The following is a 14,046-nucleotide window of genomic DNA, read 5'->3' as shown; positions in this document are numbered from 1 at the left end:
TGATGCACAGACAGTAACTTATCTACAAATGTATCCTAAAACATGTTTACCAAGCTTTTCCTAGACTCTGTCTCTCACTCTTTCGTTTTGTACAGAGTTTTATTTGTGAGATATGGTTTATCTTATTTTCCTGAAATTTTATTGAATGTTGTATTTTTTAATTGTTTTTATGTAAACCACATTTTTAATTTAAGCAGTATTTTTAAAAAATCTAAATAATCAATAAAATGGTACTGGGAAAATATGAAACATAATAAAATAAAAAGCCACAAGAGACTTTCTTCATTGAAAGAACCACCAAATAAATAAATCCATAATGCAGATTTATATTATATACATTATGCATCAGGAATGGGAAGTCTGTTTGCTTATTTACAGTTGTTTTCAGTGCCTCTGAAGACTTTTACCGAAATGTATTGGGTATTTTACAATTTTATTAAATTTCAGGACCATTTTGAGGCTTTTTCTTTTTAGGGCTTTCACGTGTTTTGTGTTTTTTTCCCCTTTTTTCCTCTCAGTGCTGAGAACAGTTAACATCTAAGGCCTGAGGAACGGACAATTAACATGATTGTCTTCCCACTGCTTCAAATCACCACTGGGTGTTTGGAGGAGCCCAGAGCCACACATTATGCAACTGGCTGCCTGTGAGGTGGTGTGCCAGCCCTAGGGCTTAAAATATCTGGTGCTACCTGGCCCTAGTTCATTCATTCATTCATTCCTTTTATACCCCGCCTTTCTTTCCATGCTAGAAACCCAAGGCGGCTTACATATGGTTCCCAGGCGGTCTCCCATCCAGGCACCGACCACACCTGACGCTGCTTAGCTTCAGCAGAGAGCTGGCCTCACGTGCCTTCAGACCATAGCCCGGGACCGTAGTTCTGATGGTGGCAGACACTATTTGCTCCCTGTGGCCATTATGGAACCTTGAGAGAGCAGCAGTTGGAACAGCAACTATGACATCCAAACCTGGTGAGTGGATCATTAATATTGTCATCACACAAGCATACACACACCCCGCTTCAGTCACTGTGGATGTCAAAAAGAGCCTGCAGCCACCATCTATCCAACTGCTGAAGAGGAGGCACTCCAGTTCTAGGGATGAAAGAAGGGCATGTCCTTGAAGGGGGGTAAGGTCTGCTGTGGAACTTCTGGAGAGCAGCAGCCGAAGCACAATACTTTTTCCATTCTGCATACACGTATGTATCTTGTTTGTTGTGTGTTAATTTTCTTTTCTCATAGAAACATATTTTGAAAAAATAAATGGGTTGAGCAGCTCCATCCTATAAACAGTATCGCAGTGCTCGGACTTCCATCACTTTCAACCAGTTTTCATGCCCGCAGCCTTCTTAAAACGGTACCTAAGGGAGACATCACAAAAGGCAAGGGGAGGGCAGGGCCCCCTTAATTTGAGCAATGCAGTCACATTATACCTCCATCAGGCTTTCATCTCACATCTCAGTTTAGACTTACCATGACTTTAACTGCTCCAAGCAGTTTTTCAGTAGCTTTAAAGAAAAAATTAAGGTTGCAGTTGAAAAAAAATTGCATCACTAAGGATGAAGTTGTTTATTCACCCCCGTTATTCTAAAAATTACACTCTGAGGCTGCCACTGCATATACAGTCAACATACAGTGAAACAGCAGCAATACACCCACACAACATTTGACATGTATGTATATAATGTTAAATGGACGTGATCGGCAACAAAATTAGGGGTACAAAATAATGGGATTTTGAACCTACATGTGTTGCACTCAAGAAAGAAAGTCTCAATGGCATTTTTCGAATAGCAAGTGGAAGTTAACCAGCACACAGATTGTATGTCTCTAAGCTGTTCTGGTGCCAACTCCATCATGCCAAATATAACAAGAGCCAAGAGGATGACAAACCATCTGGAGCAGCTTTCAATATCTCCCCTTCAACTCCTCACTGGTTCCTTGAGGCACAGGCTTCCTATAAGTTTGGCGGGGGGGGACTCAGGGAGACTGGAAGTCCATGTCTGCAATGTTGGCTACAAGTGCCAAATTTAGCCAGAAGGGAATGTCATTCCTCCAGGTAGCCCTTCTTTCCATTCCTTAATGCCTCAATCAAGAGCTTGCCGGCAAGAGGATTGGCAGGATACAAGCGAGAAAAGCGTCCCAGCGTCCAGATGGGGAAAATGTTTCGGTAGGACGTGTAACTGATCGCACAGGTCTTGTTGAATACTCCAGAAATATTCTCCTGCAAGGCAGAATAATAGATACAATCCAGAACTGCCCTCTCATCTTTCCAATGTAACCAGAAGTACAAATAAGGAGTTAAGGGCATATAAGGGCATAACACTTGTACAGGAGACAGTCACCTGTAAAGTGGTCCTCAGCTACATAAGTTATCTCATACACTGAGATAGCATCTGACAGGTGCAACCCGCTTTGAATATTACTGGTGAAAAAGTGGTGTTTACATTTTAAAAATAAAAGGTAAGGTGGAGACTCAAAAAGGAAAGACACATTCACTACTCTTAGAATGAGCTAGACCAGTGGTTCCCAACCTTTATGAGTACAGGACCCCCTTTGTGAGCTCAAAATTTTTTGTATCCCTCCCCCCCCCCCCAATTGTAATTTTAGTCTCTTTTAACTGAAGAAATGGTGCATGGCAAAATCACTTCTCCAAATATCTCTTTCCATAAAAAGCTCCCTGCAGACAGGGAGGTGTTGCTTTCTTTTCTTAATGCAAAGGTTCATCAAATTGGTATCCTCCCCGCCACATAAATAGTGTGAAGATATACAGTCCTGTCTCCCAACACCAGTGGGTTACAGTGTTGGAATAAGATCCAGGTTCAAATCCCCACCCAGCCATGAAGCCCACTGGGTGACCTTAGGCCAGACACAGTCTCTCAGCCTGGCCTATCTCACAGGGTCGGTGTAAGGATAAAATGCAAAGTTGGGGAACGGACTGTGTGCACCACCTTGAGCAACTTGGAGGAAAGGTGGGATATAAATGAAATAACAATTAAATAAATACATTTCAGCTGCAGTATGTGGACCTCAACCTGCTGAGGTTTTTAATAATAATAAAGATGCAGCAGTGTGGTAATGGTGGGGATGACAGATTGTGAAGACAAAAGGATGGATAAATTGAGGAGGGGGGTTAGTGCTTTCAGGCCTTGGGATGATCATTAGAAGTGATGACTTGGTTAGCGTGTACTTGAGGAATAAGAGTGGAACAGAAAACAGATCAGCGCACGCCCATACGTAAACACACCTGCTCCTCCTGCAAGCATCTGCAGGTAAGCATACATTTGGGCACGAGGGGAGGGTGAAGCCCCCAACTGCCACACCATCTTGGAGAGAGAGACTGAGGGGGTGGAGTGTAGGTGGAAGAAAGGGTGGATATGCTGGCACACACGCTTAGCCTCAGAAATGAGGGACGAGCAAGACCTGAGCTTCCTAACTGCTCCTTGGCTCTGTTTGGGTTAAAGGCGAGATCTGGGTGGCCTCATAAATAAGAATAATTTTTAAAAGGAGGTGGCAACAAAGCAGGAGTCAAGAAAGGCAGGCAGGCTGACTGTCAGGAAGGAAGGGGAAAGCAGCCTTTCCTTGCAGCCTTGCTTCTTTTTGCTTCACAAAAAGCCCTCTCCTCTCAGCATCCAGGGAGTGAAGACTTTTGTAAAAAATAATAATCAGTGATTCATTTCTTTACTGTTCACAGCCCCCTCTGGATTACTTTGCAGCCCCCAAAGACTGAGCTAGACCAAAGGCACTGATTCCAACATGCAGGAGTACTAGGATAGACCAGAAAGTTCACAAGTAATACAGACCACTTCGGTGTGACTTGCCCCAGTGACAGAGGCATTTCTACTCCTACTGCTCATGATCCGTGTTTAGAAGTTCAGATCATTCAAAGGGTACTTTGAGAAGCAACCCTTCTAAGGAATAGTAATTGTCTGGAGTAATTCTTACGTCCTGCCTAGCAGCCAGAAAGGGAATATCTCCTAGCAAAAGAAAGACTGTTTATTATTGAAATTGGTACAAAAAGGAGCTGTGGGGGAAAATCATATTGGAACAAGGAACAAAAATTAGACTTTGATGCTGGAGAATTTGTAACTAGGGTGGGAGCGGGATTCTTAAAGTACCAGGGGTGCACAAAATAGCTGGCATGGGCAGCAAAACAAAAGGTGCTGCTGCAGATACAGACACACAGACAGAATGAATGAGAATGCATGGAAATGGTGATGCTGTGATTTGTAAAGACATGCAAGTTGCTCACGCTCTTCATTAACATGTGATGCACAGAAGACAGAGACACTTTACCTGAGGCCAGTCCCCATTAGGCAGTTGTTTGTCAATCAAAACTTTGATCCCCCTTTCCAGGACTCTGATGTTTGGATACCTGCAAAACAAAAGGAGTAGTTCTAACCCAAGTTTATTCCCCTCAGAGATTGGAAAGCTATGGCATGTAATTTCCAAATTTAGGAAAGCTTCTTGCAAGTGCTGTAATGTCCCAGGCTGGAAGATCAAATCCCGCCATGTGAGTATGGCCTGAATCAGAGACTTGTCAGCTGTTTCCAAAACAAAGGAAGTGGCCAAGGACACTCCTGGATGGCTCTAAGTACTGGATGCAGCAACTGAGCATTTCTGTTCCCTGAAGGATAGACGTGTGTGATGCTCCTACCATGCCTAGCAAGGAATCATGTGCAATGAGTGAAGTCAGTTAGCCCACATGGCAGGAGAGGATGAAATGCCAATTGATAATGGTTCTCCAGGGTTCAGGCAGAGATCTTCCCTAGGCAAGGCCTCACAGTTCTGATCTTTTCAGGGGAGTTCCTTAAGGCTGTGTATGGATTTCAGTGCAAGGGCATTCCAGGAGACAGACATTTCTGCCTTTTCCCAAGTGATTTCTAGTGCATCCGTTGGTGTACAGTTACAGCAACTATCCAGGAAGCTGCTGTGGAGGCTTGGCACTAGTCTCTGCTAGATAATGAAACCCAGCTGCTACAGTGTATCGCCAATTAAGGATCCCAAAAACATACAAGCCGACAGTGGTGGCTGCTTTTATCTGACTTCATGCCCAATGCAGAGGGCAATGGGCAGTGTAAGACAGGAATGGGTGGTCAATGTCATTTCCAAGTACCAGCTTTTACCTTACAGCCATCAGTCCCAGAAGAGCCCAGCAGGTGTTGTGGATTTGGGATGTGGCACTCTGGATGTATCTGCGCTGTTCACAAGATTCAAAGTCCTCTCCCCAACCACCATCCTCCATCTGTTTGGAGACCAAGAACTCACAAGCCCGTGACACCTCCCTGCAGGCCACTCTGGAAGAGAAAAGGTAGAAGAATAGGAAGTCAAGGTATAGCCTTATGGGAGCAGCATACTATGGTGAGAGCAGAGGAACAAGGCAAGGGATTTTATCATACTAGGAAGTGCTGAGTGGGGAGACAGAGAATAACTGAAAGGAAGAAGGTACAGCTTTATGATATCACTGAAAGGTGCATTTTCCCCTCTCAAATGCAGTATACTGGGTTGCCTCCAGGCAGAAGAAACTGGGCCTGTCACAGAGCCACCTTTGGTTCAGTGCCCAGCATCCCACTCCCCAAAGCGTGTACACAAACTCTCAGCGTTCATCAGCTGGTCGAGAGCTACAAGATGAATCTGGGAATTTCAGAGAACCAGGATCTGCAGGAGGCCAATCTCTGACACCTGACGGCATGGTCCTCCTGCATTCAGGATAATACATATAGGAGAAGAAGCGTAAGTATATGGAGAGCAGATCAGATGTCATAGTTGCAAACTAGTGTTGCCTAGGCAGGCTTTCCTCAACTGGAACATCAAGGATGTGTGGATGAGCAGAGAGGTCCTATCTCGCCCAGCAGTGGTATCTCCAGCGAGCTCCAAAAGTGACTGATCAGCGTTCTGCTGTCTTTATTGCATCGGGTTTTAGAGCCAGATTAGTACCAAGCTGACTTCCAGAGCGATTTATCTCAAGGCTCAGTGTAGGATAGTGGATATCCTCCTCCTCCTCCCCTCCATCCCAAAGGGAATAGGGTTTTTCATGCCAATTGACAGGCACCCTCCTTCCACTGCAAACAATTTCTTCTGATCAGCAGAGCTTCATTATAAAAGTGGGAAAAGGGGTTCACTCACCCATCGTGGTAGGTGTGCTGCATACAAGCAAATGCTTCCAGTGCGAACCATGTGCCGTAGGTGATGCACACACCCCAACACCTAACAGGGAGAACAGGTCAGTTATCAAATACAAATTTTTATGGGGGTGGAAACCAGGCACTTTCCACATGCTTGCTCCTGGCCTTTCCACAAGCAGGCACGTGCCTTGGAGACTTCCTCCCTGTTGCACACAAGGAACCTAAATCAAGGGGCCAAGCATACAGTTTCCAATTTCCCTTCAATTGCTTTTTTTTAAAAAAAAAACCCAGACTCTGGTGCTAAGTACATGTTACATGCTGTTTCAGGGCCTTTTTAAGGAACAACAACAACAAAAAGCCACCTTCGGAGGCAGTGAATTTAGAACAGAGCAAGGTCAAGAGATGAAGGGGGTCACTCAGCCCTTTTCTTGCCTACTGTTTCTCTACTCCAAATTGCTCCTTCAAATGGCACTTTCCCTATGCACTTACTGGATTCAAAATGTGTGTCTGTGAGTCCATTTGGTCAGAAAAGAAAATATTTCGTTAAAAAGTAAAGCACAAAGTATCTTTCAATATATGAAAGAGGCCTTGCTCTTGAATTTCTTTTTTTTAATTGGTACATTTTATCACATTTACATATAAATACCAAAATACATGCATACATTATAACAAATTAATATCTTATATTTGTAGAAGTATATGCTTTATTTTGCCAAAACTCAATCAAAGGTTTCCATCCCAACAAAAAATTGTTTTGTTTTGGTCTTTCTGCTAATAATCTAATGTATAGGTTGGAAATTATACATTCAGCCTGGTTGCTCCATAGCAGCAAAAATGTTATAACCATTATTTAAAAAAGTGAAATATGTAGGAGGATGCCAACACATGATCCTTATTTGGCTCTGCTATAAGTTTGGTTTCACTCTATGATTCTGACAGGATGCCAGTCTAATATTTCAGTCGTTACTTCTGATATTGGATAGGTTAAATCTGAAACAAATGCTTTACAATGATTAGCAGGTACATCGTGCTAGGAACATTTGTCTTTTTTCTTTATAGCAATATATTCTTCTACTTCTTGTTATTTTTAGGTGTGCACCTTCCCTTATTCCACTAACAGCACAATTCTTGACCGATGGCTACGTTGACTGGGACTGATAGAGTTGGTAAGCCTCAGCCAGCATGGCAATGGTCAGAAATGACTTTATAGTTCAAGAGTATCTGGAGGACCACAGGCTCCCGAGCTCTGATCTATGCAATATCCTATAACGATTTTTAAATTCCTTTATGATAGCAATGATATGGATTACATTTGTACCATTTTCGAAAAATAAAGACACCAACATTTTATTTTCAAAGTTTGAAGGTCTTAAAACATCCTTTTAACAATAGTACATTATAATGATAATGATTAGCATGTATATACCACTGGGTTTTTTGAAGGTTCTTCATATTTACCATTTATAAAAATATTTTTAACTCATAGAAGAACTGTGACAAAGTGGGAGGTGGGGGAGGGTTGCCTAAGGCTATTTAGTGAAAGCATGACTGAGACAAGATTTGAACCAGGGACTTCCAGGCTCACATGCCACACTGGCTCTCAGATAAATAAACAAAACTTAACAGAGAGATGCTATTGGCTTCTCCCACTACCTCCACCAAAATGAGGGTTGTAGTCTCAAACTGGTGCTCAAAAATTGGAAATTTTACCTCAGATTTTTACAAGTTACCAAAAGACAGCCAGCTTGCTATTTGAAATTGTGACTTTTTCTACTCTGCCAAGCAGCTGAGAGCCCAACAAGCTGCTGAAGTTGCACTTGGCTTTATGAAGACACTTACCCTTCCCAGGAGCCATCAGCCCTCTGCAGTTTCCGACAGAACCGGATGCTCTTTTGCAACGTCTCTCTAAGCAAAAAGGAAACAGTCGGAAATCCTTTTAATCTTGTGAGTACCTACTTTTTCTCCCCCTGCTCTCTCTAGCCCAGATTGGAAGTAATAAACATGCTTCTTTTGAAAACACTCCTCACATTGAGATGGGTGTAATGTTCCTATTTACTCTTCACACACACACACACCCCATGGAAGAGTCAAATGCACAATGACCCTCCTGTTTACACTCCAGGGGGCTTTATTTCAGGGAATTTTCATTTTACATGTCAACTCTGAAATGAAGATTCCACAACTTATTTTTCTATTCTCCTCGTCTTCTTCTTTGTTCTTTTCACCTGATCTCCAGTGCCCTATGTTCCGGGAAGCGCTCATGGAAATGCTTCAGTGCCTGTATCACTGCTGAGGTGCACTCTACGTATGTGTAGTCCACCATGATATCACCTGCAAACCAAAAAAAGGCAATAAGACAAATTCCAAAGAGAGATATAACAGTCTTGTGTGGCACACCTCTAATTCTTGACGCTTGAAAGACTGCAATGTGAAAGGATTGCAATTTGATAAAAATGCAGGGTCACTAGGAGCCATACAAAATTGTTAGGGGGCTGGGGTCAAGCAGGTCCGGTCCATCTAGAGATAGTGATTCCACACACACCCCAGCCCCCACGTAATTACCGAGGAAGATTTGAGATGGCACACATCCTCCTGATGACAAGTTCAGTAGCTGGTGTTAGGAATAATTTTCCCTAGACCCCAAGAGTTGTCAAGAAACCTACATTATTGTCAGAACCAGTGTTGCAATGAATTCTGGAACCTAGAGGGGGTGGGAAGGACATACAACTCTATGTTTCGTTTTTCTTCTCATGAGAAGAAAAACCCAAAGGCGCCTCTCAGACTACAACATCTCTGTAAAAACGAGATAAAATGTATCTCTTCTAGATGTTATTATTTCTCTCTGTCTTAACTCACTATACACATCCTGTAACATTGAAGCTAATTCAGCACAAAACAAGACGTTTTCTCAGAATATCCTATTACAATTGTATCCACAAGATTTACATCATATTGCTAAATGAGTAAAGTTCACGGCACATTAGTAACATTTTATCTCTTTTGGTGTCAATCTGCTCCTTTTCCTCGCCTTTTCATAGCTCTTATCTCAAGTTAAGTTTCTAAGATTGACAAGTGTATAAACTCTTTATCAATTCCTCGCTTTTTATGAAATGAGTAATGTAACAAGATAAGAAACTGCGCTTGCTTTATTTCTGTAATGATGTATTCCTTTGTATTCCTTTGTTATGATATTATACTTTGTTTTGCTTATAAAACCTATATAAATCAGGCTTCAATGAATAAACGTTGCTCTCTGCCCTGACAGACTCCTGTCTGTGCAGAGACCCCTCTTGATCAAGCAGTATTGTGTGTGTCTGCTTTACTTTTGGTATCTGGCTGAGCCACTAACAGGTGATTTACATTGCTAAAGCTTGCACCCCTATTCAGGGTAAAGGGGTGCGTTAGCTCGCCCTCTCTGAAAGGGGAGGGGGCTTAAATTTGAACCCAACACTGGTATGACACAAAACAAGCCCCTGCTCTTACCAAACACCTCAGAAGGATTCAGTAGCTCCAGCAGCCAGCCCCCACGCATAGTTTCATAGGTAGAAAAGCCACCATCAGCATTTTGCATGTTCAGCAACTGAAGATAAACACAGAGGAAGAAAGAGATCACCTAACGATTCACATGGACAAGATGAAGTTCAGAGGAATGGCTCAGATGCTCCAAACCCTTAGAGGCCAGGTTGGGCCTGTCAGAAATATGTTGCCTACCTAGCTCTATATTTTGCCCAGAAATCCACATCTCCAGTTTATGACCACTAAATAGTCAGAGGCCTGACATTTATTTTTGTTTTGATAATTTATATATCACTTAATTACTTTCGTCTCTAAGCGATAGTCACTAGGGATGGGATTCACCCCACCGCCACTGATCCATTCCACCCCACTCAACCCCAGCATCACAGAGAAGGAAAACAGGAAAAGGAGGCAAGTGACAGGTTGCAATGGGCGAAAAATCTGCTTAATTCCAAACCCCTCCTGTGGTTGGAATTAAGCCTGTTGCTTGCCGTGCAGCGTGGTGCCTCCTCTTCCTCCTCTGCAGTCTGGCGCTGCTCTGGGAGGCTTTTGCTGCGGCAGCTGCTCTGTCCTTCTCTTCCACCTCGGAGGCCCCTTCTCTCCAGCCTCCTCCTCCTCCTCCATGATCCTGGGGCTGAGCAGGTCAGATTGGAGCAGCAGGGGGCAAATCCCATTCCTACTCTGAACAAGGCTTCTGCTTCTGCTTTCAAACCGCTCACCACATTCACAGCATCAAAGAGGCGGTTGGGTGGGATATGATCCTTTATGAATGAGCAATTCTCCTGCAGAAGCATTACTGACTTCAGCCCCTCAGCAGTGCAGTCAGCTACAATCCAACCACAGTCACGAGTGCTGAAAGGAAATCCACCCTGAAACCAATGGAGAGTATTTTTTGTTAAGGGGCGAAAAAGCAAAGATGATTTCTTGCAGGACAACATTATGTTGCCACTTAAAGTCTTGCCTACCTGACCTTTCTAGTTTTCTGGCATTTAGGTATAGGAAAAGAAAACAGGAAAATGTTTTCTTTTTAGGTAGTCTATTTGTTTATCTATTTAAAATTTTAAAAAATACTTTCATTTCAAGTAGTTCAGGTAAAACCATGAACAAAATATATAATGTATACAGAATCACTCACAGAGTTGTGGGCATGTCTCTCTTTATGCTGCAGGCCAGTTTTCAAGTACAAAAATGTAGGTTTAGATTAAAGAGTGGGAAAATTCATGATCAGCTTAGCAGGGGAACAAGCTAACTGAGAAAAATTAGAGAAGCTTCCTCCTGGGAAATTTGCAGAGAAAGATTTTGGATAGAGATCTTTCTGAGTTGATTTAATTTCTGGCATCCACACCTTCAGAGAGGGAGCCCTTCCAGTCATGTTTCTATCACCTTCTTGTGATTATACCTTGCTCATCTGACGGTAGTACTTCTCATAATCAGGTGGGTTATCTGGAATCTGGAAGAGATACAAAACTACACTCAAACACCGAAGGCAGGAGCAATTAACATCAAAGGAACAATATTTTAGGAACTAATCATTAAATGCAATGCACATGATGACAAACGTCCCCCAAGACAGGAAACTGGAGAAGGTGAAATTCACATTCTTGCATGTGACATATCTCTCAGAACACATTCCTGGGAATACTGGAGGAGTGGTTAAGTCTGCACATGCAGGTCTTGGAAAGAACTATGAAGTGCATTGCAAAATCAAAACTTACATACTTTTAAAATGTGGATAATCTTACAGCAAAACTATTTATGTACCTGGTATTTTGGCCCTTACCTGAGTGATTCTCAAGAACTCATGCGCACGTAGCAGACACGAGGTAAATTCATCCTTCTTCTGGGCACCAGCCTATAAAAAAAGAGATGTTTTTAAGCACTTGACTCAATGTGATTTTTTTAGGGTAAATCCAGGCCAGTTTTAGATCCAGAATGGTCTCTGAAGAAGAAATTTATCCAGTAATTAAAATAAATTTCATTAAAATTTGATAAATTAAGGCTACAATCCTATACACACTTATTGGGAACAACTCCCACTGCAGCTTAGGGTCAAACAAGATGCAATGTTAAATGAATGAGTGCAATTAAGATGCACTTTTACAAAATGTAAACAGTAGTGACAAGGAAACCTGAGCAGCCTTGGGACAGAGGGGGTGGGTGGGGTAGGAATGGGAATTTAATTCTTTCCCTAACGCAGTCCTGACAAAAATTGCCTCTTGTAACTTCTATTTGCATTTCAAGGGAAGCTCCCATTGGTACAAGGCACAGGCTTCCTTTGAAATGCAAATTGCAACTTCAAAGAGGTGATTTTTATCAGGACTGGGCAGGGAGTTAACTGCTTTTGTGCAATGAATGTCATATTTAGTTTGGCTCTTACCTTTGAGTAAACATGCTTACAAGTACACTGTTAGTAACTTTAATTAAACATTCTAGACTATATTTAGAATTTTGCTCCTTTGCATTGACTTCTGATGGCCACTCACTGACTTTAACAGAAGACTATTGGTGTAGACCTGATTGCATCTATACTATCAGTATGTTACCATTTGCAGCACTTTTCTGTCTTGTGTGAACTAGATTTTCTCCACATCCTAGATAGCTTCTTGGAAGTCATTAGATTCATGTGCATTGGACCCACAGGCTTGGAGACCCATAAATCCTTTGTGTAATTCTCCCAAAAGTTAGGGAGAGTTGGAACTTCCTCACTAAGTTCTAGGTCAAAAAGAAAAAGGATTACCTCTAGGAAGGCTTGGATAGCAAATGCTGTATCCCAAAGCTGCGATCCATTGGTACCCTAAAAAAGAGAAGGCATAGTCAGAAATGTCTGTCTCCCAACTGATTTGTGCATCTTCCAGACAGCAGTATGTGCTCAACTGTTTCAAACAACCTGTCTCCCTAGTGTTTTCTAAGGGATGCTTTCCTGTATATGCATCAAGTAGAAAGAAAAGATTTTCCCTGTCTGGGGAACTCTTACTACAGCCTTCTCCACTTGTATGCCAAATGTTGGCAAGTGAAATAGCTAGACATACTGATGGTTATTGTATTTGCAATGTGAACTGAAGATGTGTTGTTATTACTACTACTTAACATTTTTATTTTATCTTCATGTTGTATTTCTTTTTCTTTTCTTGTCACATTTGCAAATCATAGAATAGTAGAGTTGGAAGGGGCCTACAAGGCCATCAAGTCCAACCCCCTGCTCAATGCAGGAATCCAAATCAAAGCATGCCCGACAGATGGCTGTCCAGCTGCCTCTTGAATGCCTCCAGTGTCGGAGAGCCCACTACCTCTATGAGTAATTGGTTCCATTGTCTCTAACAGTTAGGAAATAAACAATTAAAAATATCTTAACCTGACGCCTAAAAGATAATGATGTGGGTGCCAGATGAGCTTCTTGGGGAGGCTGTTGCTCAGCCATGGATACCACAGAAGCAACCCCCCCCTTTGTTGCCTCTGTGGAAGAAAACAAACCTTCACTCTTTATTTTATTTATTCCTTGAAAACAGTCCGGAAACTACAGCTGGTACAAAATACGGCGGCTCGTTTACTCACAAATAGCCGCCGATACGATCATATTACTGCAATGCTTTACAATCTCCACTGGCTTCCAGTTATTTTCCGGGCTCAATTCAAGGTGTTGGTATTAACCTTTAAAGCCCTATACGGTTTGGGCCCAGTATATCTGACGGAGCACCTCCACCGTCATAAATTGTGCCGCCCTACGAGATCTGCCACACAGGACCTGCTCTCAGTCCCGCCAACTAAAGTGGCTAGGTTGGTGAAGATTCGAGAGAGAGCTTTCTCTGTGGCGGCCCCCTCGATCTGGAACTCCCTCCCAATAGATCTTCGACATGCCCCTTCCCTAGAAATATTTCGCCGGGGCCTGAAGACTTGGCTCTTTAACCAGGCCTTTACAACCTCTGAGACTTCTAGGGTAAATTAGCCTTGTATTGAAATGCTGATAATTTGTTATACTGAACTGTATGTAATGTATTGACTATATCTTACTTATTGTATTTTATCATATTTTACTGTAAGCCGCCTAGAGTGGCCATTGGCCAGATAGGCGGCCTATAAATTAAAGTTTATTATTATTATTATTTTGAGTTGCAACAAAGTCAGAGATACTTTATTCATGCAATTGCAAGGGAAGACCACAACTGGGCAGAGTGTTCCCTGTCCTTGAGCAGATCCTCAGCCAGTGTAACCTTATTTCCTGTTAAACATGTGCCTAATCAGGCATTGCCCACTACTACCTTCCTGAAACATAACTGAACAGCACATTCTGTGGTTTCCGTGACTCAAAAACAAGTTCTTTTCCCTTGTCATGTATACAAGTCATCCAAGATGGCTGCACTTAGGCTATTTCGTTCTTTTCTACCTCCACATCTCCCACTTTTATTTATTT

The 14,046-nt window shown here is 42.4% G+C and overlaps 1 protein-coding gene across 2 annotated transcripts in view; it reads right to left on the bottom strand.

Annotated features, from left to right (window-relative positions):
* Window positions 1-327: 327 nt before the first annotated feature.
* LSS (lanosterol synthase) overlaps window positions 328-14,046 on the bottom strand; it is a 34,679-nt gene continuing 20,960 nt past the window's right edge. The window contains exons 12-22 of one of the 2 annotated variants that reach the window (XM_061607632.1): window positions 12,376-12,432; window positions 11,419-11,490; window positions 11,038-11,088; window positions 10,358-10,507; window positions 9,606-9,702; window positions 8,348-8,453; window positions 7,962-8,027; window positions 6,124-6,204; window positions 5,124-5,294; window positions 4,294-4,372; window positions 328-1,358 (exon numbers count right to left, since the gene is read on the bottom strand). In XM_061607632.1, the coding sequence (XP_061463616.1) occupies window positions 1,347-1,358; window positions 4,294-4,372; window positions 5,124-5,294; window positions 6,124-6,204; window positions 7,962-8,027; window positions 8,348-8,453; window positions 9,606-9,702; window positions 10,358-10,507; window positions 11,038-11,088; window positions 11,419-11,490; window positions 12,376-12,432 (942 nt within the window). In that variant the 3' untranslated portion in view covers window positions 328-1,346. Of the gene's footprint in view, window positions 1,359-1,539; window positions 2,222-4,293; window positions 4,373-5,123; window positions 5,295-6,123; window positions 6,205-7,961; window positions 8,028-8,347; window positions 8,454-9,605; window positions 9,703-10,357; window positions 10,508-11,037; window positions 11,089-11,418; window positions 11,491-12,375; window positions 12,433-14,046 lie in introns of those variants that run through there. The other variant, XM_061607631.1, reaches the window with a different exon arrangement.

Source organism: Rhineura floridana, chromosome 2, assembly GCF_030035675.1.
Source record: "Rhineura floridana isolate rRhiFlo1 chromosome 2, rRhiFlo1.hap2, whole genome shotgun sequence".
NCBI lineage: Eukaryota > Metazoa > Chordata > Lepidosauria > Squamata > Rhineuridae > Rhineura > Rhineura floridana.
The sequence above is the reverse complement of the archived record's forward strand: the minus strand, read 5'-3'. Positions and strand labels throughout refer to the sequence as shown.